Source organism: Lepeophtheirus salmonis, chromosome 4 (genome assembly GCF_016086655.4).
Source record: "Lepeophtheirus salmonis chromosome 4, UVic_Lsal_1.4, whole genome shotgun sequence".
NCBI lineage: Eukaryota > Metazoa > Arthropoda > Copepoda > Siphonostomatoida > Caligidae > Lepeophtheirus > Lepeophtheirus salmonis.
Window position 1 is genome coordinate 27256966 of NC_052134.2, and position 24523 is coordinate 27281488.

General features: G+C 31.5%; 1 protein-coding gene and 1 long non-coding RNA gene across 3 annotated transcripts; both read right to left on the bottom strand.

Annotated features, from left to right (window-relative positions):
* Nucleotides 1-2819: 2819 nt before the first annotated feature.
* Nucleotides 2820-6199, bottom strand: LOC139905064 (uncharacterized). The gene is made up of 3 exons (XR_011779535.1): nucleotides 6015-6199; nucleotides 5492-5628; nucleotides 2820-5424 (listed from the first exon to the last, which is right to left on the bottom strand). It is a non-coding gene; the product is annotated as an uncharacterized lncRNA (long non-coding RNA).
* Nucleotides 6200-11369: 5170 nt separating this feature from the next.
* Nucleotides 11370-16360, bottom strand: LOC121116739 (uncharacterized). Of its 2 annotated transcripts, XM_040711030.2 has the most exons (4): nucleotides 15887-16360; nucleotides 14851-15171; nucleotides 13225-13860; nucleotides 11370-12680 (listed from the first exon to the last, which is right to left on the bottom strand). In XM_040711030.2, the coding sequence occupies exons 1-4, from the start codon at nucleotides 15974-15976 to the stop codon at nucleotides 11472-11474; spliced, it is 2256 nt and encodes a 751-aa protein (XP_040566964.1). In that variant the 5' UTR covers nucleotides 15977-16360; the 3' UTR covers nucleotides 11370-11471. The 2 variants fall into 2 exon arrangements, with proteins under 2 accessions (XP_040566964.1, XP_071743870.1); XM_071887769.1 differs by lacking the exons at nucleotides 14851-15171; nucleotides 15887-16360 and adding an exon at nucleotides 14470-14735.
* Nucleotides 16361-24523: the final 8163 nt, after the last annotated feature.

A 24523-nucleotide genomic window follows, 5' to 3' on the forward strand; every position in this document is an offset into this window, starting at 1 on the left:
GTTTCGATGAGATAGAAGTTAGAAGGACGCTTGAAATGTCTTCTAAACTTAATCAAATATTTGTACCTAAGAAAAAAATACTGGGTGCAATGGTGATGCGTGGAAGCAAACAATATATGTGAAATTCGACACACATATGAAAATGAAATTGCTGTTCTTCATCATTGAAAAGGCTTGAGCAAGCCTGCATTTTAATCAAAGCCAGTGTTTTTGATTTATGCAACAAATCATTAATCATTTTTTCAATTGAAAATCCTGTGGATAAAAAATGCTAAATTTATGCCTTCCCTTCTGACTGTCCTCATTTGCTCAAATTATTTATTAGATCATGGAAGAACAGATGCATGCATTGAACGAAATAGAACGGTTAGTTTTGTCCATGAAAGTGACGAGGAAAAACTTCAGCTCCCATTTCAAAAGGGAATTTTCATCTTCACTCGTTCAACAAAATCATTATGTCAAAGTATCAAGGATAATGGAATGAAATTCATTTTAATCACTCATCTAAATGAAGATTTCTGGAGAATGTATTCTCACAGATTCGTGCCATCATAGGAAACAATACTCATCCATCCCCCGTGAAAGCCCTCAGAAGGTTCAAAGTAATTTTAATTGGAAAAAATTATAAACTTGTCTAAGGAAATCCAACTGTCGAAAAGGAGCTAAATGATGACAATCATAGAAAAATAGCGGCTAAATCAATAATGAGGGACTTTTTTTTGTCAAAATTGAGCATGATCAAGATGCAATTGACAAACACCCAAAACTTATTTGAAGAGCGACATAACCATCTAATTGAAGTATATCCTAACTGGCCTAAAGAAGTCATCATATCCTTTGTGAAAACAAGAAGAAGAATTAGAGTAAATAACCTTAATAAAAAGTTCAAACTGAAGAACGCAAGTACTACTCTGAGAAAACTTAAACAGATTGGTCAATTTAAAAATTGATATTTATTATTCATGTATATGTATGTAAAAAAATATGTATGTTATAATTTTTACTTATGGCTATTCTTTTATTCACCACACCTATATAATGTAATAAAATGGCAAATTAGAGAAAATACATAAAGCATATTGATACAAGCTTACATACAGATAGTTAATTTTTATTAATATGCAAGTTTATGTTAGACTTTTTAAATAATTAGTTCTGAAATTTATATTATTATTCTATAAAGTATCAAGCAAGGATATCGTCAAGTATCATAGCAATCGAAATATGTATTGGAAATGATTTACTTTTATTGATATTAATATCAATATAAGTTAATAATATATGTGATTTTTATACTTTTTGGCATTGTCCTAAGTTTAACATTTTGTACTATAAATTAATTTTAATTTTATTTATTTACTTAATTTGTGTTGCCTTACAATAAATTAAGTATGGATTTTAAAATTATTACTGTACAATTATATAGGACAGTATCCTATGTGCCTCAACAGTGACGTCATTAAATTTTTCTTCTTCTCTTGATTATGAAAAAATCACAAACGTATAATTTCCTTGCTGCCTCACCTATATATATAGTTACCTTGATATGCACTTTATGTACTTCACAAAACAGTCAAGCTACAATGGAAGGTAAGAGGGGTCAGATGGTAGGCTTGACGACCCTGGTTCACGATATGGCAGAACTTTAAGGTGCACGCCCGCCTTGAGATTACTTGTGGTCCTACACTGTACAATATATTAGGGATTTAGCTCCTTTTTCTGAGAGATAGTTTATAGGTGTGTGAAGTGTGAACAAGTGGCATAAGTGCTGCGATATCTTAATTGCATCTCCTAGAAATACCTGGCGCTTCTTCCAATTAGAGGTGAAAAATCCCGATAACCCTATTCTGGATTTGAATGCATTTCTAGGCTATGATGTTGTGGAGGTTGCAATCCACAAAATGGGTATTCTATCTTACAGTATTTCCCATATCAGCGCAGAAATGGGTCCACGTAAAGCAATCATTGGTTATAAGGACCCAATTGACATAGTTAAAAAGTTTAATAGCATGGAAATTCCCTTTATTTATGATCAACTGTCTACAGACAGTTTTTAATCGACACAAAAGGATTAAAGAATGTTCTTGGAGGGAGTTCGTGGCTCAAGTTCGGGGTCGTTACTTTAAAATATGTCATGAAGGCCTCTGAAGCAGAAATTTGAATAAAAACGCAGATATCCAACCCCTCACAACTTAAATCCAGACAAGCAGACAGTGCTTCAAGACAACTTCCCCTTGATAGAAAATACACAGGGTCTCAAGATGGCGGCTCTACAAATACTAAGACGTGAGGAAGACTTCAACGGAAACCAATCTGATAACGATAAAGCAAACATCATCTTTCGTTGATGAAATTAAAGTCTCTGAATGAAGGACTGAGACATATGATGAAGCCTCTTCTTATAAAAGTAACTCCAATGCCGATAATTCATCTAGAAGAACACATAAGAAACCTAAGATATGTGACAATCAAACCTCTCCGATAGGAAGTAAAGATCGTGACATCAAATTGAAATTATATCCATATTTACAAATTATGTGTCCCAAATTATTAACAATGCCGAATTTATTACTTGAAGTAGATAGACAGGTTATGTTAGGATAAATTTGGTCTTATTTTGACCTTTTTTCTTCGTAAAAACTTTATAACCTAAATTCATTTTATTTATCCAAAACCTTCGTAGTATGTAGTCGTACATAAAAACAATTGTGAGATAGTTTTTGTTGAAAATTCTCATTTTAGATCAAGATTGTTATGAAATAAGCATAAAAAATATCACTACCACTTTTTTTTTCAATGATACACCTTTCAAATATTTTTCTAATTTCTTTTTAATCACCTAATCAAGTTCATTTAATTTCTATTGCACAATACATATGTTTTTTAAACTAATAATTTAAAAGAGTATTTTTTTCTTGAATTGAGATATAATGATCTTCGGCCACGCACTAAAGCAATGTTTTCTTCCTCAACCCACTCAACAAATGAACTCTTAGTCTCAGGTAGTATCTTGTACAAAGGTCCAAATATTATTCCCAAATTATGAATAAACGTTATGTAGTAATTCACCATTCCAATGAGCTTATAAAGGTCTTTGGCTTTTTCAGGTCGGTTGACTATTCGTAATTGCTTTAATTTTGATTCGACTGGGTGGATTCCCTTTTCACTGATAACATGCCCCAAGAATTCGATACTTGATTTACAAAATTCACACTTTTCGAAACAATACTTTCCATACTTGAAGGACTTGCTTAATTATTATGGTATTCCTTCTCTGTGGTCGAAACTATCATAATATCGTAGATAGCCAAAAACATAGCTCATTTGGCTGAAAGGAGAATCAATTAGCCTTTGAAACACATTTGACGCTTTACGTAGCCCAAAGGGTATCCTGACAAATTCATAAAGTCAACGCACGTATATACTGCCGTTTCTTGGCATCATCATTGGACATTGGTACTTGGTAATAGGCCCGTCCAAGATCTAATTTACTGAAAAACTTACTTTATCCAATTCTCCTTAAGAAATAATGGATATGATGCATTGGATGACTATCCAGGAGTGTCAGAATATTCATTTGTCTATAATCCTCCACCATACAGCAAGAGCAATCCTTCTTCTCAACGAGATGGATAAGTGACGTACAATTGGATCTCCGAATGATTCCTGCCGAAAGTAACGACGATATTTCATTTTTAATAATTTCTTCCTCGTCAGGGTAAAGACAAGGAGTTCCCGTAGTACATATCCCATGGTTGACTTGTTGACAGGGTCGTTGGCAAAATTCATCCTCTGGATGAGGATCAGGGAACTGAGAATTACATAATTAACAATGTCACAACTTACTCTTTTTGAAGATGAAAGCGACTGAGACCTTACATAATACAAATGGAGCCTCAAGTCGGCTAAATCAGCAATTGGGTTTGCAGCCAAAAGAGGATAATTTTAACTTGCGGTGTCACTTGATGGACTTCTACAACCCAGCCTCGTTTAGCCATTACGTCGGTGCCCCCAGTTTGTTTTTTGCTATAACAACTCTTACTCCCTTAGATGCACAAAACTGACTGGCTTTATTCTAGTAAAATCTTCAATCATCATTATTAAATGCTAAAGTCCTTCAGAGGAGAACAGTCAATCTCTACATGTATATTAAGTTTAATTTATTTTTTGCTAATAATGAAAGATAAAAGGCTTGCAGAAGTTTGTCATGTGCCCTTTGTGATTTTGGTAGCAACCCTTTTAGAACGTTCGTGTTTCAGCAGTATAATAACATTTATATTTATAATAATAATTTGAACCCTTATTCAAAGAACATAATTGAATTAAGTCCTGGTTCATTTAATTTTATACCGAATAGGAACAAGATGCATGTCTCCTGCACTGTCCAACTCCATATTGATAGTCATCCAGATCTTGTAAAATTCATGAAACTTTATACTAAGCTATTCCTTCCTGCTACCCCATCAAAAATTCAATGTCGTAACAAAGTAAAGTACTGTTGTCAAAGATTAACAGGAGCATGCAGCCTGCAGGTAATGATAATCTTCTTGTATTAGACAAAAATATGATGTATGACTGTAGTATTGATAGGTAGCCCATATTTAATAAATTCGGAAATGCTCAGAAGGTTGACAATAGAACTATTACAGGTATTGAAGTAAAAAGTCTTAACAACGTTTTGGATTCCAATTTCTGTGGCAAGAGACTAAAGGTTTTCATGATTGATGGTGCAGCTTATTGTATAAAAGCGCCCCATAATCTCAGCCAACATTTTCCAATGATGTTGCATGTCTCGCTCATGATCTGAATATACTTATAACGCTCTTTTCTATTTACTTTGAACATATCAACCTCTCATATATCTGAAGTAAAAGTTTTATTTCTTAATTATGATGATCGAAAACGATTGATTAATCACCGAGCACTTCAATTTAGTCTCAATGGCATGGATGAAAGTAGTGATGTAATCAATAAATCAACAACGATAACTTTATCCATTCATGGTATATAAAACCTCTGTTATAGGGGGATTTGTACTCACTACTTAAATGTGTAATGATGAATGAGGCAGCTACACATTTTCTTAGAGGTTATCATAATTAAAGCCAACATAGTACAATCAAGATAAGAAACCAAATATTAAGATATAAAACTATACACATATATACCAATATTAATAATTATCATTACTTATTTTGCATCTTCATTATAGATCTGGGATGACAACCATGATAAAGAGGGACAATTTTTTTTTCAGGACTAACATTGGAGGGTAACATGACCATTATTTTTAATTATTATTTATTGTTATTGATCTATTTGCTAGCTACATTGAGGGAAGACGAGGGCTGTGAGTGGCCACCAGTTGCCCATTCCTGCAAAATATCCTGTTAATATTCTTCAAATAATGATTAAATACTCATTCTATATAGAATATAAAAAATATAATTGAAGAAAAGAGTAAAGATCCATTAGATCTAATATACAGAACTGTATTTGAGTCCACCTTTTCAGTGTTCAGGTAAAGTTCGTTCCTCATACTCAGGGTCTTTCTGGTTCAGAGTCCAAGTTATCATGCTCCGGTTTGATGGGAAAATAAGTCATCTCTGGCTCAACTTGTAGTCTTATCTAAGTGGAAAAAACATTAACTTAAATGTATACTGACGAATGAGGTCGTCGGGGTTATGATAAATAAAACCTACATTGTACAACCAATATAATAAACCAAACATTATGATATACATATTTTTTATTATATTCGTATCTATTTATATTCATAACTCCCATTAATTATTTTACATCTTTATCTAGATCCTCTTCATATTAAAAAAATAATTGGTAATTAATCATTACAAAAATTAAATACTAAACATAATTATAGAACAGAGTAAAGATTCAATACTCAGAGTTGTATTCAAGTACAACTTTTCAGTGTTCATGTCAAGCATGACTCCTCATACTCTGTAATTTTGTGGTTCTGAGTCCATGAAAATGTAAGTAATGTCTGGATTTACCTGTAGTCTCGTCTGAGACAAGATATCCTTTCCCACAAGTTATTTCTTAATCTTCGACAACACAAATTAACTTTTGAACTCCATTGACTTTGTAATAGGATAGGGAGAAGAAAAATAAATAAATAAATATTCAAGACAACTTTGATAAATAAAAACATATATTAAGGCAGGGAGCACTCTCCTTGAATCAGGTAACAACTGAAAATAAATGTTATATTAATGAATAATACCGATAATTAGTAAGCGAAAGTAAAATGTTCCGATCATTTGTTTTATTCCCAATGTTCTACAGCAACTTTTGTAAAAAAGTTTCTTACAATACAAACAATTTGGAAGAGGGAGGCCAGAAGAAAAAGGTTGCTCACATTGCTTCACGCCTGAATGGTCTATGTTGAAATTTCCCACCTTTTCCCTTCCTCAAATTTACTCAAAATCGCTGACTTCACAGATGAAAGATTAGCCAATTTATGATTAAAAACTATGGTTAGTTCCAGTTTTTAGATCCATTCATTAAGATTAAAAGAAAAGAAAATTAATAAGTTTTCACCATAAACGAAGGGTTATGTGTTTTGAAACTTCTTTCAATTATTCCCAATTTTTGATGGACTTTCCTTATAATGTAATGTATATGCTACATAAGTCTCAAATCATGAGAGATGTCAATTTAAGTATCTACCACCTTTACTCTTCAGACCTAAATTATTTTCTAACAAATTTCATAATATTTCTAATTTGTTTTTAACATTAATATGCTTCATTTATTAAATAACTAGGAGAAAAAAAATAATTAACTTATTATTGAAATGGAGCATGTGTTTACCAATTTTTTGTATTATTAATATATTTCCTCCAAATATCATTTATACGTACCAATTAATAGCTCAGCCTAAAAATAATCCATTTTATTATATACCTATTATTATAATTCTTTCTTGTCCATAGCTTACTTAAAAGGGGAATAAATATACAAATTAGTAGAATAAGATGCACCTGAGCTCTACTGTCATTCCTTACATTGTAAACAATGATGCAAGACGCAACATATGCCTTTTTATTAATAAAATGAGTGAGTGAGTGATAATATATGGAATAGTACGCTGATACTTCAGTTGTGAAACTTTTTTTCAACAAGGTATTTCTGTATACATCCACATTTGTTTGTAATGGAACGTATATGTTCCAAAGGTCCTTTTATGGTTAACAATTGAGTGGATGAACTATAATTCCGTGAAAGGAAGTAGGACATATTTATTAACATTTATAGATATATTCCAAGTAACACTGCAGTTAAGAAGTTTAGTATAAATATCAACAACAGAATTTAAATTAAAGTAGAAGTTTTTCTTATCATCTATGTATAAAAATATATATTTCCAAAAAAAAATCCACTAAATCTTTAATATAAACGTCAAAAAAAGTGCATGTACATTGCCTTACGGAGCAGATGAAGCAACGTCACAAGGCTCAGAGACTTGATCACAACACACTGTATCCTATTTGTCAACCAGAAAATTAGCCACTGTAATAACTTTGCCTATAAACAATGGCTAGAAAAAGTTTAGAAAAAAAAAGCAGGAATTTTACTTTTTTTTCTAACCACCTATGGTTTTATCATCAGGTGACATAATAATTAGGCTATTTAAATGAAAACTAATTGAGGTTCAATATGGGTATAACCAATTATTTGTAAAAAAACAAAATCAAAGTACTTTGGTTTAATTTTTAGCTTCATAAAAAAATACTCCCTTTGCCGCTATAACAGCTTTACATACTTTTGGCATTATTGCTGCTAGTTTTTCAAGATAGGCAGGTGTGATATCCTTCTAAGCATTCTTCAAAATGTTTCAATTATTTGTGGGGCACTTTTCCCGAACTTTTCTGTCTAAATGTTCCCACAATAGCTCCATTTGGTTCAAATCAAGAGATCTTATTGTATAATTGATAAGATGTGTGAGACTTCTTTCTTTTACATGTTTACAATCATGTTTCTGAATTTAGTTGATTTTACACTGGATTTTTTTTTTTCTTGGGGGGGTAAACAAATAGGTTTTTTTTTAAATGCCCAAATGGCAAGGAATTTTTTTGAAAATATAAAGATTTTTTGTTGTATAAGCTTAACAATATTTTTTTTAGTCTTGACGATAATTTTATATAAAGATATACAGATCTCAGTGGGGGGCTACAGTAACTATATCCTCTCACCCCACACTGCAGACACTTTGATCTTCCCTTAAATGAAATCTATATTTTAATTAAACATTTAGCAATAAAAATGAATGGGAATTTAGAAAATTGAACTCTTACCTAAAGTACATATTTTATACACGACCAATAGGCAAGTTATTACAGATGATTGTCCTTGAACGGCTTTGTATTTTAAAATTTTTAGAAAAATGTAAAGCATTGTTTGAAATGACGGTATTTAATAACCGGTCTTGAAATCCTGCCTCTCCTTTGCCGCACTTAAAAAAAAAACAATTCTGGATCCGCTACTGGACTTAAGTCAGTGAAGTGTCATAAGGCTCAAGATTTTACAATTATAAATAAAAAATGTGATAACGAAGGGATACGGAGAAAGACAAACTAAAATTGGCTACCTATAAGCCACAGATTCTTTGAATACCATTATAAAACATCCATAATTGAGGGGGTTGTTCATGCATTGTAAGTCTTGATTCCCTTACAAAAGTACCCTTGATTTTTTTGTATTTTCTTTTCTTTATTTCAATGTTATATTTCAATCAAAAGGTATATTGTACATTAGAGTGTCATTTTCAAAACTTTGCTGAAGCAGTACAGAAAGAAATAAAGTCCTTTATATTTTGGAGTTCAAGTACAGTCAAGATTTCTATATTTTCAATAGCAGAAAAATTGCAAAAAGAAATCAATCTAGAAAAAAAAAAATCATAATGTAGAAATAAAGTAACATTCGGGAGAGTTCCTTGTATTCGCTGTTGGGATATAAATTATCATTTAATTTCAATTTTTTGAAACACTGATTTTGCAAGAAGTTTTTTGCAAAGCTTGAATGTATGTTGGATAATGAGATATCATTCCAAAAGATTTGGATACCACAAGTATTAGATATATTAAGAATTTACTAAGAAAGTGGAACAAAATTATAATACATTCCTGAAATTCCGTCTTAAATAAAGTAAGAAATGATATAAAGGAAACTGTTGAAAGTCAATTCAATTTATAAGGAAAATATAGATAATTGAGGATATTTTCCATATTAAGTCGGGTCGATTCGAAAAAATGAACGTTCTGTGCATTTTTGAACTCATAAAACATGACAAGGGGAAAAATAAATGACATCAATGTCTTGTTGTCTCAAATTATTATCACATTTTTTTTCTATATTATGGGTATAATTATTATTAACTCGGAGGTTTTCTGAAATATATATTAAAAAATTATAGATTTTATATTGTGTGTTCAATTCATTAATTATCAATTGTTGTGTGCATTGATTACTCTCTATGGAATGTCTCACTTCAAATTTTTGCATATCACTAGATTACTGATAGTTCGTGTATGAAATATATATATTATAGGTTCGGTAAGGTTAAGTAATTTTCTACAGCTCTATTCATTTCTTATTTATCTTGCTAAATATTTCATTAAAATCTGTATTGCATTCAGGGCTGCAGAGTCGGAGGCGGTACCTTCTTGGTGAAATCGAAGTCAGAATTTGCATAATTTATACTGACTCTGATTCCGGCTACAAAAATTATTTAAATTAAAAAAAAACCTGATATTGAGTGTTCGTAAGGTTATTGTCTAAATGCTTATAAATTAAAGATATTAATTTATTAAACTTATTATGTTAACTAAATTAACAACTCCGTTTAAACGTTTACTTTACAAATTTAAAACGTGCTATATAGGCCATACGATCACAATCCCCAAACACCTCTAAACTCTAAATTTTTATGTTGGGTAAAGCATAGCCACTAGCTGTGCTAGTTAATTAATTAGATTTGTGAATAGTCAATGTCATCAGAGAAAAGTGAAACCTTTTGGAGTTATATTGTGTATATTGTCGTTCCTCGGTTACGAGTAAATTAATTATTTTTTGAAACTTATAAATGTATTAGCAATGGATAGATTTAGATCCATTTCATTTCTTGTTCATCTTGTTAAATATCTTATATTCCAAATATTTCTTTATACAAAAGACAATTATTTTTTTCATATAACTAATACATAATATAGCTATAAATTAAAACTATATTTAAAGTTTATAGACTCAAATGACTCAATTGTACTAATATTGGCTATAAAGCATATTATTAAAAATAATAATGTGTGTTGGAGTCAGAGTCGGTGACATTCAAAATACTGGAGTCCGAGTGGGACATTTTATGGACCGACTCCTGTAATCCTGATTACATTTAAAGTCAGATGGTAAATACTTATAATGTAAAATCAAGCTAAATTTAAGGAGATACTTGTAAACATGTGAGCTAGCAACTTCTTTGGGCCCCGAAGTGATTAGCCTCAGATTATGTATCACTAGGTCAGTCATGTTCGGGAAAAGGAGTAAAGTAATGATTAAGGGCTCTATATTTTTAAATAATGTAATAAAATATGTTTGCTTCCTGCACTTCTTATGTAAATAAAATGACTCCAAACTAAAGTTTATATAGTAATTACGTCTATAAGAGCTTCATGCTTTGGGTATAACTAACCAGTTTTAAAGCTCAACCAAAAAATAATAATTTAAATGAAAAAAAAGTATTCTATGTGGTTTTTTGAGAGTATTTGTAGCATAAGAAAAATCCTCAAGAGACCATATTTCCTACTCGAAGACTTAGGGCTCACCAATGTTGTTTAATTTAAATCAAGTTTTTATTAATAGTAAAGTAGTTAAAAAATGTAATTTATATAGTTAAAATTATGATAAAAATATAATTGATGATTGATTCGAATTTTTGAATCTTTACAATTATAATTTCATTTAGTGATACCTTAAAGCAGTTTCGAGAAGGAGTATTGTAAGATCTGTAACAACTCTTTTATATTGGTGCGTTTTTTCTCAATAGAACTTTATACGTAGCTGACAATGTTAATTTCATTAAGAATTATATGTATATTTGTTCACAAATATTTGAAATCTGTATCTATTAAACATTTAAAAATGTTTGATTTTATATTAAATTTTATATATGTGTAAATTAATGTCTCATTATCATCATTGTCTTTCAGATTTTATCTTCTAAAATATATATAAAAATACATTAATGTGATTTAGAATCTTAAATAGGTTTTAAAAAGGTTTGTTTTTATGTAATGTGTATTTAACCCTATCATAAAAGTAGCTATACGAATGTAATCATGTACAAAAATCTCCATTTTATTTTTTTTAAAGTATATATTTATATGAACAGTACGGAAACAAATGTTTACAATCCTTTCAATAGTTCACATACATAGTAATGTCATTTTTTTAATTTACTTATAAGTAAAATGTTGATATTTACTAATATTATGAATCCAGTAGTACGCATCGAATATAATTGTTGTTGCAACTATGATTAATTTCCCTCTATTGATCAAGAAGGCTTTTAAGGATTTTTTAAATGAAGTTGGATTGGTCTTTAGACTTTGATTCATTAGTTCAATAAGAATTTCCAGAACAAACACAAAAAAGGGCATGATCAAGGAGAAAAATAGCCAATAGTCAATCATTTTGTTGTAGGCTGTCTTGGGTAAGGAAGTAGACACGCTTTGGTAAAGGGTGTACATGACCAGAGTTGATGTGAGTGTAACCATGACAGTTGTTTCAAATTTCTCCTCTGAGGTGAAGAGTGTAATAAGAGAAACAATTTGAAGGAAAAATGTGGGAAGGTAGGTTGTGACTAAAATATTTGTAAGTAATCGCTTAAACACAATATATACAACAACTTTCTTATTCCTTGAAACTGTCTCAACTTTCGTAAACATCTCTGCTATATAAAACTGTAGATGATTAGTACTGTCCAAATCATTTATAACACTGTTTTCCCCATTCATCAGAGTCAACATTGCCTTCTTTTGTACTCGTGAGAACAGAGCTACCTCGATTTTACAAATTTGTGTATCAAATGGGTAAAATTCAAACATAAAGTTACAATGAAGTGGGAACTCAAAGTGCCGACTGTATTGTATTCTTGCCTCATTTCCATTAAAATTGAAGGTCTCGTATATTCTAGACTTTGGACTCAATTTTCCTACGGATAAATATTTCTTTTGAATGGTGACCCGAGCAAATCGGTCCACAAGAATAGATGAAATATTCCCTGCCACATTCAAAAATATTACCATGGGTATCCAAATTTCAGTTTTTTCTTTTTCAGTAAGTATGCTTGGTTTGTTTGATTTTAGCCGCATAAAATTGAGGCGAGGATCTTCCCATTCCAACTGAACACGAAACAAAATCGTAAATATATTTTCAAGCTCCTGCATTGTTCTGATGGAGTGAAGAGAAAAATTAATCTGAATAGGTAATTTTTCATAGTTGTCTTGTTGAGATGGAGCAAATTCCTTTTTATAATTAATCATTTCGATATTAGAACAATATTTTTCGTCGCTCTCATCTTTACAATCTTGGAAATTATCACAAATACGACCTATACTAATGCAATCTCCATCATTACAAGTGAATTCCTTATTTTCATCACACTTAAAAAGAAATATAATCCTTAATTAAAGCGAATCCATAGGTATTAGGGTTATTTTTATAACAATATAAAAATTTATCTAGAATATGGACAAATTTATACAGTGAAATTAAATATTTTACTCATAAAAAAAAATATATAAAAAAAACCCGTAAATTTTTTAAACTTCAAGGCTGTGGGCGACCTCTAAAACTATTTCCAAATTGTTCAAAATTTGTCCGTGATTATGTTTTATCCAAATGCTTATTTTAAGAATATGAGAGCTAAATATTTCCAAAAGATTTAAAAATATGACTGCCAACCAATTGTTATAAAATGTCAAAATAGAAAAAAAATTATAAAAAAAATAATTTAAAGAAAATAAATTTATTAAATATGAAATATATTTGTTAACATCTTAGAATGAAATGTTTTTATTCCGAGACTAGTTTGGTTTCACTTTTTTTTTTTTTTTTTTTTTTTTTGGTATGACCTATATAAATTGGTAATTGATATCTTTTGCAAACTTTACTTAATAATACATTATATATAATATGTATACAAACCTTTGATAATTTGAGTGAAGTTTTTGACTCGGTCTTAAATTCTCCTCTACAATTTCCTGTAACGTACCAATTATTCAAACCAACTGGAAAATATTTAGTTCCATTATAAAAGGCTAAAATCTTATTTGGATTGGAAATTGAGGTAATTCTCCAAGTATTATTTTTATAATCAATTATATTGTTTTTGAACCCATTAAAAATCATATTTTCTAATTTTTTATCCCCATTTAAATAGTAATATGACTCAATCTCCAAGTTATCATCACACACTCCACGAAGAACAAAGTAGCCAAACTTGACGACCTCGCAATAAAATTCCATCTTTTGATTGCATTCCATGTCATGGTATATATTTTTTGATGATACGTAAACAATACATGCTTGGTCCATTCTACCATTGGGCTGTCCTAATTCCCACGTTATTGTATTTATATCTATATCCCCTTCAAGCATGGATAAATTGTGCTTACGTAAACTTGTCCAAAATAAGTTCTTACTCGATCCAAGAGGGGGTCTGGTAATAAATCCTTTAATGAGCTTACAAACTTTGTTTGCTCGATCTTGATTCTCATATTTATTTATGTGTATTTTTGCGATCCTATATTGCGAGCAAACTTTAACGCTGTATTGCTTCATCTATAAAAAAGATATGAAGAAAATAATTTTTTACCTGCAGGTACAGGGTGATGTATAAGTTCGGGAAAATATATTTTAGTTTATAAATTACTTAGCAAAAACTTTTTTGAAAATAATCAAATTGTAATATAAATTAATTTAAAAAAACTTTTCTTTAAAATAGCCACCCTTTTCCCGGGTCACATGGCAGAGACGAAAAGGAACTAGGGCAGAGGAAGCATAGACAAAGTTTTTCACCATTGAAGTCATCTACAACACCCAAAATGATATTGTTTTAGGCAAGATGATTGATAGCATCGCATAGGTGCACCTTATCATCTGGTGCCGAAGCCGCTCAGTGTCATGGTCTGGGCCCCTATTATGTCAAACAAGAAGAATATTCCCATAATCTGATTGAGAAGGGTTGAAGATAAACCAACACATCTACAAAGGCATGTTGATCGACAACATCTTCCCTGGCTTCAGGACACATACCTATGGTAAATACCCCTTATATTTTCAGTCAAAATGGGGCACCCTCTCACACTGCAAAAAGTGTTCAGGATTGGTGAAAAGCAAATTTTAAGGGCTTTTTGGGGAAATAGTATGTGACCTCCAAACAGCTGTGACCTGAATCACTTAGAATTTTCTTTGTGATCCATCCTTCTGGCCAAAGACACTCTGAAGTGTGCCTTCATCCGGGATTGGGCCAATATCTCTGAAGAAACTGTCCGTACTACCTCTAACGAAGCTATTTCAAAATAACTTTTTGGTTCGAAATTAATTCATATTTCGATTTGATCATTTTCACAAAAGTTTATACTAATTAATAAGTTTATTTTGAACTTAAAAGCTAAAACATATCACCACGAAGTTATTCATCACCATTTAAAGTAAATATATAGTAGTTGTCATTTCAATGTGTATGTTTTCATTTCAAGCATAATGAAATACTATACGATACATGTATCTATTACATACATACATTAAAGGAATATAAATTATTCTTACCACCCTAACAGATGAATTCTTTGAATAATAAATAAAGTTTATCTTGTCCATATTCATTAAATTACATTGAATAATGGGTTGACATGTCGATGTAAATTTCAATATTTCTTCTGTTAAAAGAGCTCTAGGTGTTAAACATATATAAGAGATTGTGCCACCAAAGACACAATCTTCTACAACTGTGGACCGAAGTAACATAGAGCCAATTCCAAATACGATTTGATAAAACTCGGCCAATATTGTATTGTAGGGTTCGTCCGGAAACTCAAGGTCTAAAACTTTTTTTCTTATCATGAAATAATCTGATGTTACTCCCTTGTCCTAAAATAAGTACAACGACAAAAAATATTTTGACAATTTATAAATATAAAATCATGTTAATTTTAAGAATTACATTTTTTCATAATCTATACACCTACACACTAATGATGAGTGGTTTCACTTTTAGCCCTCCGCTTAGGTTATGTTTTCACACTTATCAACCAGCAGTCGCAAAAAAATTCAAATTGTTTATTTTGTAACAAGTTATTTTATTTAAAAATTCAAAAACATATTTCTTGCTAGGAAAATATTTCTCCCTACCTGGACTCTCAATTCTCACATAATGTTCAATAAACTTATTCAAATTCACTCTTTTCCACGTTTCTAAGCACATATTTTGTGGAAGAAAGAAAAAAATAACTTTGAATTTGAAGTGAAAAGAACTTTTTTTTTTGAAAATATCATTTAATTTGAATTTTTTTTAAAATAGGAATGCAGGAACATGGATTGAACTGAAAAAACAAAAGTTAGTAACTTATGCTGTTCAAAGCTCAAGTTGGTCTGAATTAAATAATATAAGTGCAAATGAGATTTATTCTTAAAAATTCATTAAAATATTTTACAACAGTAAGTAGTCTCTTAGATAAAAAGTACTAGGTGGGGTTGGGTTACAAGATTCAAAAGAAGTGGAAACCTTGAGTTTTGAAAAAACGACAACCAGTACATCACTACTAAACACATAGGTTCATTAAAAGTAAGTCACAAATTGTATTACCTTCATTAATTGGCACTTTACTAATGCAAACACCATGCCAAATTGCAGGATGAATTGTTTCATTCGCTTCAAATAGATAACTTTTTCCATTTTTCAATTGTAGGAAACCAGTGCCCTCAATGGGATCAATGATTTTAAAACCAAAGGGTCCACCTTGGAATAAGTTTTGTGTCTTTAAGAAATCAATTGTATAGCCGAAGCAAAAAGAAAAAGAAAATAACATAAGGTCTAAATGTGTAGTTCTTGGATGGAAAGATACAGCATTGGCATTGAATATAGCTTTATCATCCTCCAGATCCATATTTGGTTGAAATGTCATAATGTTGGTAATATCAAGATCAATCTATTTAATTGAAAATTATAAAATATGCCATATCAAATCCCATACGTAGGTATAACTTAAGATGAGAGGTACTTTAGTTTTGAATGTTAATTATTATAAGAAAAGTAAATTCTAGGTTAGATAGTTCATTTTTTATGTTAAGTCCTTTTAAAAGCATTACTTTTTTTAAATTTTGATTTCTGGAGTTATCACAACATAAAAGAAAACAAATAAAGTATATTTTGAAAATCGATTAAAAATATTTAAAAAATTGCTTAATTTATAACAAAATATTCATAGATGGCTGAGATTGTGTCCGGTATATTCGCATCAAACTACTAAAATTGACCTTAAAGTCATTTCTCTAACGATAATTCAATCAAAAATACACAATAACGAAGGTTATACCTCAATTACTTATGTATTGGAACGATATATTATCGAAGCAAAATGACTTAAACAAATTATTACAAGTGTTGAAACTCGATCTGAGAAAGATTTGATTTTCTTTTTGGCTTTAAACCTTATTTTCAGTCCATACTGTGGTCTTAAACTGTAGAGCAATGTCTTGATTTTTAAAATCTATTTTACTACAAGACCGGTCCAAACATAATTTGTTCGGTATTACAAAAATTATAATGGTGTCGACCAGTATAGGTTTTTCAAATCGAAGCCTGACTCTAGGTTTCTTCCTACAGCAAAATGGCTTGTGTTAAGATATATATGTCGGCATATGTATCTTACACCATTTAATATTGTTTTATTAATTCACGCGGAGGTTATAAATCAAAAGATCCAAGAATGAAAAAAAAAACCGAAAATGAATCTATTAGGGATTCATATTCGTTAGCATTTATTAATACATATTATGTATACGCACTCGTAAGTTACATTTTTCTAATAATTGAGTTAACTTTTAAGACCAAAATTGAAGTGTTTACAATCTTTACCTTTTCAACACCATTTGCAAGAATCTCGTCACTTAGAAATAAGAAATGAATAGACATAAATGAAATGATTTTATTTTGGTTCATGATTTCCGATAAAGGTAAGTAAAAACTGTTGTCAACACTTCTTTGAATATAAATAACAAAAAAATATATATATATTGCTCCCACTACTGAGAGAAATCAATGAAATAACTTCTCTCCATTTACTTGTATTAGATTAATCTTAAGTTTTGTAGAAGCTCATTTAGCAGGAGTAATTATATGTCATTCATAAATGACAAATTAATTACATTTACAGATGAATAATAGATATTCGATATAATTCTATTTATTTGAGAACTCAGCCCTCTTGTGTGTGTCACATTTTCGATAAAACTTCTAAATAAACTATATTTCTTGTATTCATTTTTTTTTATATTATAGTTCTTCATTAGTTTCTGAATTACTAACCAATTTTGAAATTAATTATTGAGGTTTCAAAGAAGCTTATTATGCGTTTTTATTATGTGTCGTACCAGACTATACTTATGCTAAGTAAGGTGGAAGGGGAGTAGGAGATGTCATGTTCTGTATGGAATATATTTTCTTGTTATATAATAATCTGTTGTGTATTCACGTCATGATTTTAAATAAGCATATAATACCTTTTCTGTCCAACTACACGTTGTACCTCGACATTTTCAATTAACAATGTTCTCTACATTTTTTTCTTTCGGCAACAAGCATAGGATCCAAACCCCTCATATTAAATCTTCTTGGGTATATCTGCCTATTGATTTATAAACACCACATCTGGGGACAAGTATAGGATTATAACCCCTTAGGTATATCCTATGATTGGCTTATAAACACCAAATCTGGCGACGAATATGAAGAAGGTACTCCCGCACCTTACGTTTGCCGAACTCAAGACAGTGTGCCTCCTTATGGATGTAGCTACAAGCAATGAAGAGCTCGTTGGCAAGAGAAAAGCTTACTTGGTTCAGATCCTGAAGGAACACCTCAGACCCTGGAAGTCATCCCTGTAGGGGGAAAAGACTCGCATAAATTGGTACTTTGGTCGCTAAACGATGCCTTTTCACATATAGTCCGTCCATTTTGAGAGGTATCGCCTCAGTGAAAAGACGATTTTGTCGATCAACTCTATGTTCAAGGACGCTTTTGCGAATTAGCTTACTCCTCATGGAATTCTCCGTGCGAAGACGATTCGATAGTTTGGTCAATTATTAAAAACACTACTTCAACTAAACTTAGGCAGCTCGTGTTCTAGATGAGGTTCTTCAAACTTGATGAAGTAGTTCAACTGGGACATTTGCTCAATTCTGTAGCAAGAATCACTCTCGAGAAATGGGAAAAGAAAGACTATTAAGTGTAAGTTTTGCAACTCGATGAACCTTACTCTTAAGTCCCATTGTCCAGCTATTAGAAAGACCCGCTCCAAATGTGGGGGCCCAAACCACTTCGTTCCTTGCTGCAGGAGTGGGCAGAATTAAATGGTTGTGGCGGAGTTATGTAAACTCGCCCACCCTAACAGATCAAAGAGAGCTTTTGTCAGAGCAAGGCTCGATGATAAATGGGTCACCTTCTTATTCGATATGGGAGCCAACGTCAATATTGTCCCTAGTCGACTCGTCCCAGACAAAGTCCACCCTACATATGGAGTCATATTGCTGTTTTTGGTGCCATCAAAATTCCCATCTGTGGCCCTGTTTATCTTCAACTTAGTCTGAAGAGTTCTACCCTCAAAACTCTTACCTTCCTCATTACAGACTTCGAGCAGCCTATCCTCGGCTCACAGGCCGGTCTGGACCTTAGTCTTGTCTCATACATAAGCCTACACTATTCTGCAATCAAGTCCAACCTATAAAGCCTGACCTCAAGGAACTCAACACTAAATTCAATCATATTTTCCTGGAGTATGGAGCCTAAAATGTCACTCCTACACAAGCAACGATCAACATAAAAGGCGAGGTATTACCTCACTATCTAGGTGACTGTCCTACCCCTGTTACTTTCGAGGATAAGGTCAAGAAAGAACTATAAAAAATCAAGCCTGCTAAATGGGTATCTCCTATAGTCTCTGTGGTCAAATACGAGTATTCCTCAGACTTCTTCAGTTGTACAGCCAATTCATTAATGATCTCTCATTGATCGCCACTCCTCTACATGTACTTACACGGGAAGGTGTGGACTTACGTGGATGGATGAGGCTAAGGTGAGTTTTAGTAAAATCAAAAAAATATTAACTAATGAACCTATCTTTGTCTACTATTATCCAGCTTCGCCCTTGTTCCTCTATAAATGACGCATCACTTATTGGCAATATAGCCGTTTTGTACCATCTGGTGAATGGAGAGGACAGTCATATTGCCTATGCATCCCAGAAGCTGAGTAGAGGCAAGAAGAACTACTCACAGATCGATAGAAAATCCGGGTCATTCCATGTCAAATCAACCCAAAAAAACAAAATACGTCACCCCACCCTCTCAGATTTAATGATTTTTGGCGCACAAGCTCAAATACATAAGTTGACTAAGTATGCCAAATTTCAGCACATAATTCTAAGGTGTACATGAAATATTGATATTTGTCCAAGCCCCTTTTTGTACCACAATTTTGAACGTCGCTTTCATGTATTTTTACGGGACGCTACTGTTTCTTGTATATTTTTTTTATCCAAAAGAGATTACCTCTTGAAGTTTGGTATTTTTACTATTTTAAAGTGTGAGAATTCCAAAAATGAAGTTAAAAATATAATATTTAAATGTCTGATGACCTCAATTTTGATTTTAATAAAAAAAAAGTGAAAAATTGAAATATACTGGGAAGTACTTGATCAAGAATAAAAAAATTGCCCAAGTCTTACGATAATGAAACTTTGCCAATGTGTTCTACATATGTAGGGGTATCATTGTGCTAAAAATCAGCTTGGATTTTTTATCATAGCCCTCAAAGTGGGATTTCAAAGTTTTGATACTTTTCTAAGGAAATTTGGTTAATTTTACGTACGTATTTATATCTTAAATCTATTTTATGATTTAAATAGATTTACAAATGAAAACCTTCAGTAATTCATAATATTGATTAGAAGTTGACAACTTAAAATAAAATTTGACTAGTTTCTAGTATTTATTATTACATGTGTATAAAGCTTGATATAATTTAAAAATATTTTGTTTGTCATTTTTGAGATTTGGTAGTATCGTCCTATTTCATATTGGTGCTCTTACCGTACATATAACATTGTTATTGGGAACCCAACAAATATCAACTCTAGGAGGCCAATGATAAAAGGGAGATGGAGAATAACGACGGGGAAAACTTTTTTTTGCATCTTTATTTCCATAGTCTTCATCCATAACCACACCAATCTATTGTTATAAGTGCAAGCAGCAAATTGGGATATTTTGACTGAAACAACTCTAGGGGGACAAGTGAAATCAAACTGAATACAGTACTCAGATTCTTCTGAAAGACACCAATTTTACTGCCAGAGATAGGTTAAAATAGGGGAAGCTCCTTGTACCTGGAATGGTATTTGCATTCATATACCTCTTCTTCATTTTTTTCTTGCACATGATCCGCATCCCTCTTATCCAGATAAACAGACGTGATATCTGTTATCTCCTCTCTGCAGAAGTTGATGAAACTAATTGGGCAAGTATTTTATCTTGTAATGGTCGCAACAGACTACCTCTTGCTGCCAGTCTTTTCATAGTTCCACCAACTCTATCACAAGGTGGCTTACCTTGACTTGTAGCAAAGAATGACCAGGAACATCTAACACCAAGGTCATCAAAATGTTGGCAAGGGTTAAAAAAATGTTTACAGTTCTTATACTGACCTGCACATCCATCAGAATAGTAATGGGCATACTGATGGTTTTTAAGTAGAAAATACTTTGTAAAATTTACAGTCTCTCATCGCTTCGTGGACCATTTCTATATCATGGGCTCGGTCATCAGAAATTATACACATTGAACCCCTTTCGAGTTCTCTTTCTTTCATGTAGTAAACTACAATCGGTTGTAAAGTACATTGTGACTTGTTCCAATGCATTCCCTGAATTTCGTCCTCTACAAGGAATGTGTAGTTCTCTGCAAAATCCACTAAAACAATAACCTTATTAATGTTAAGGTTTTCTTTCAAATTTCTGTGGTGACCTGCTTGAGACCGCACAACACAAGAGTGTACTGTCAATTTATCTAGATGGTCAATCAAAATTTCAATAAAGTATTTTACAGTTTCTATTCTTGTAACTAATTCAGTCCTATTAGTTGAGGTCCAAAGTTTGAAAGTTATGTTGATCTCCTCCTCCTCTTCATGATCACCAATTAGTTAGGTTTTAAAAAAAATTCGCAATCGATCGACACCTGGGCAATTTTGACATCGATACATTCGCGAGACTCTCTACTGCAAACTATCATTTCTGTAAGATCACAAACACTCTGCTCTATCTTTGCAGCATTAACTAAAAAGTTCGTGTTTTAATGGGACGTACACACAAAAACAGAATGCGGCCCAGAGGCCAACCAAGATGCACCATTTTGGACGGAGACTATAAAATTTGGAAAAACCAATAGATATATTAGGATGCTTAGTACAGAATTCAGGATAAAGTTCCTTCAAGTGACAAAGAATAAATCTTTTTTGCTGATATACATTCTTTGAGATACTGACTTTATCGTTTTTGCCTTGCCTAATCCTACTATACTCATCGTTGCAATAGAAATTTTTCATTTGTGTCATTGTTGTTACTGCAAGCTGCTTTCCTTTCTTTTCATTTGGAACTGCCAAAATACCCTTTTCCTTCAAAAATTGTCATGAATTAGGTACCATATGGTTAGTGATATTCGGGAATGTCTTCATAACCTTTTCAGCAGACCACAAAAGGAGTACCATTGTCAATAATTCAATTTTCTCTCTTCGATTTGATGTATTCAGTTTTTCTATGATTAAACCAACCAATACACCAAAATTTTACCTTTTTCCTTCAACTGGAAGTTATTATCACAGCCCTCTAAATCAATAGTAATATCCTTTGTTGGTTCTAGGAGGACTTCAGATAATGAGTTTGCAAGTTTTTCTTCTTTTTCAGTAAGCTTATTTTTCACCTGTTCTAATTTCCTCTTCCCTTTATTGACCCAGGAATTTTGTGGTACCTGATGAAGCTTTAGAGGAAAGAGTTCCAATTCTTTCAGTGTTTTATTCAATTGTTCTTTCTCAACATCCTCATCAGTAAAGTCAGAATCACTATGACCATTTTGATCACTATCCATAAATGTTTCTGGATCATGTAAAGCGTTTTGTTTACACAAGCTCCGGCAGTTTGTACATAACTTTTGACCAGGATAGTTACAATCTTAGATTGATGCAGTCTTTTTGACAGATCTATTGAAATCTCTCTCAAGCACTGTGTGGCTTTTCTTTTCTTTTTCCTCTTGTTATGCTTTTCATAGGGGGCACAACAACTTGTCTGCTTACTAGCTTATCTTTTTAAGAATACATGCTCATGTTGGAGGCACATGTTTATAATAAATTTTATATTACTTGTAATTTGTAAAATCTCAAGGTTTCTTCATTGAATTTATCTGTACTTTTGAGAACACATTTTTTCACATATGTTTCTTTATGACAATTATCATTTAAAGCCTTTCCAATACAGCAATTATCCATGTCAATCCCTTCACATATGCGACCAGATGACAAATTAATTATGTAAACAAGAAAGAAAAGGAGGCATGCTAAGTACACCATTTTTTAATTAAATTCAATAAATAAATCTATAAAATTATCATTTTAAAAGAACTTCATATTTAAAGAAGAATAAAAATAAGATATTATCTAGATATCATAAGCGTCGTTAGCAAAAAATATATAAATTCTAATTTAGATATTTAATTTATAAACTAGTTTGAATACTGAGGTGTTTAAATATCCAAAAGTACTCAACATGTACGTAAAATTAACCAAATTTACATAGAAAAGTATCAAAACTTTGAAATTTCATCCTGAGGGCTATTATAAAAAAGCCAAGCTGATTTATAGCACAATGATACCCCTACATATGTAAAACACATTGCCAAAGTTTCATTATCGTAAGAATTGGGCAATTTAGTTTATTCTTGATCAAGTACTTGCCGGTATATTTCAATTTTTCATTTCTTTTTTTATTAAAATCAAAATTGAGGTCATCAAACATTTAAGTATTATAGTTTTGGCTTCCTTTTTAGAATCCTCACACTTTAAAATAGTCAAATACCAAATTTCAAGAGGTAATTTCTTTTGGATCAAATAATATACAAGAAACAGTTGCGTCCCGTAAAAAAATCGTAATTTTGGTCCAAAAAGGTACTTGGACGAGTATCTATATCTCATGATCACCTTAGAATGATGTGCTGAAATTTGGCACACTTAGTCAACTTATACATTTGAGCTTGTGTGCCAAAAATCATTCAAATCTGAGAGCGACTCAACAATTCTCTAGAGTTTAATCAAATTCAGAAATAGAAACATAAACGTAAACAACCTCCTAGGATATGTAAGTCAAATTTAGATAACTTGAATTGTTACATATTTTAAAATGTGCATTTCAGCGAGAAACTGTTTGTTTGTTTTTTTTTTTTTTTTGCATTTTTTACTTACAATATTTGTAAATGTATGTTTAAATGCGAGTATATATTTTGACGAAAAAATAGCATTACTTATCTCACATAGATCATGAATATTCCAATATAGGTATGCATGTACATTATAAGGTAAAGCTTATTTTTTAATTTTCTTTAGTTCGTGGAATTTAAGTCGTTCCCACTAAGGGGAATGCGATGTCACATCAAATAAATATTGATGAATTTGTAATTGGTATTTTCCTGAGCAGTTGTCAGTATTATTCCATTCTTGAGTAGTGAGCATCCTTTCCTAAATAAATTCAATTACAATCCAATCTTTTATGAGCACTTACGAACAGCAAGCTTTTTATGCGTAACCCTGAGGATTTGTTGCAGAGATATAATTGTAAGTCCTTGTTAGACTAAGAGTAGAAATGGGGATCAACATTGGAGTAGCAAATGTCCTTGTTTATATTGTTTTTGCTTTCCTCTCTTTTCACAACTGATTGTAGCTAATCTATTGGAACGTCATAAGCATTATTCTTTCTCTCCTCAAAACCATGGACGTCTTAAGTACCTGGAAAACAAACTAGAGAATGCGTGCTTTGAAGAAGTTCACAAATATGTTAATACGGGTTTTCAATGCAGATTGTAAGAGTTAAAGTCTATAAATATAATAAGACAATTTCAAAAATAGAAGCAAACATCAGAAAAAATAATGTTCATAACTAAAACATTATCAGATTGAAGTTTGGCA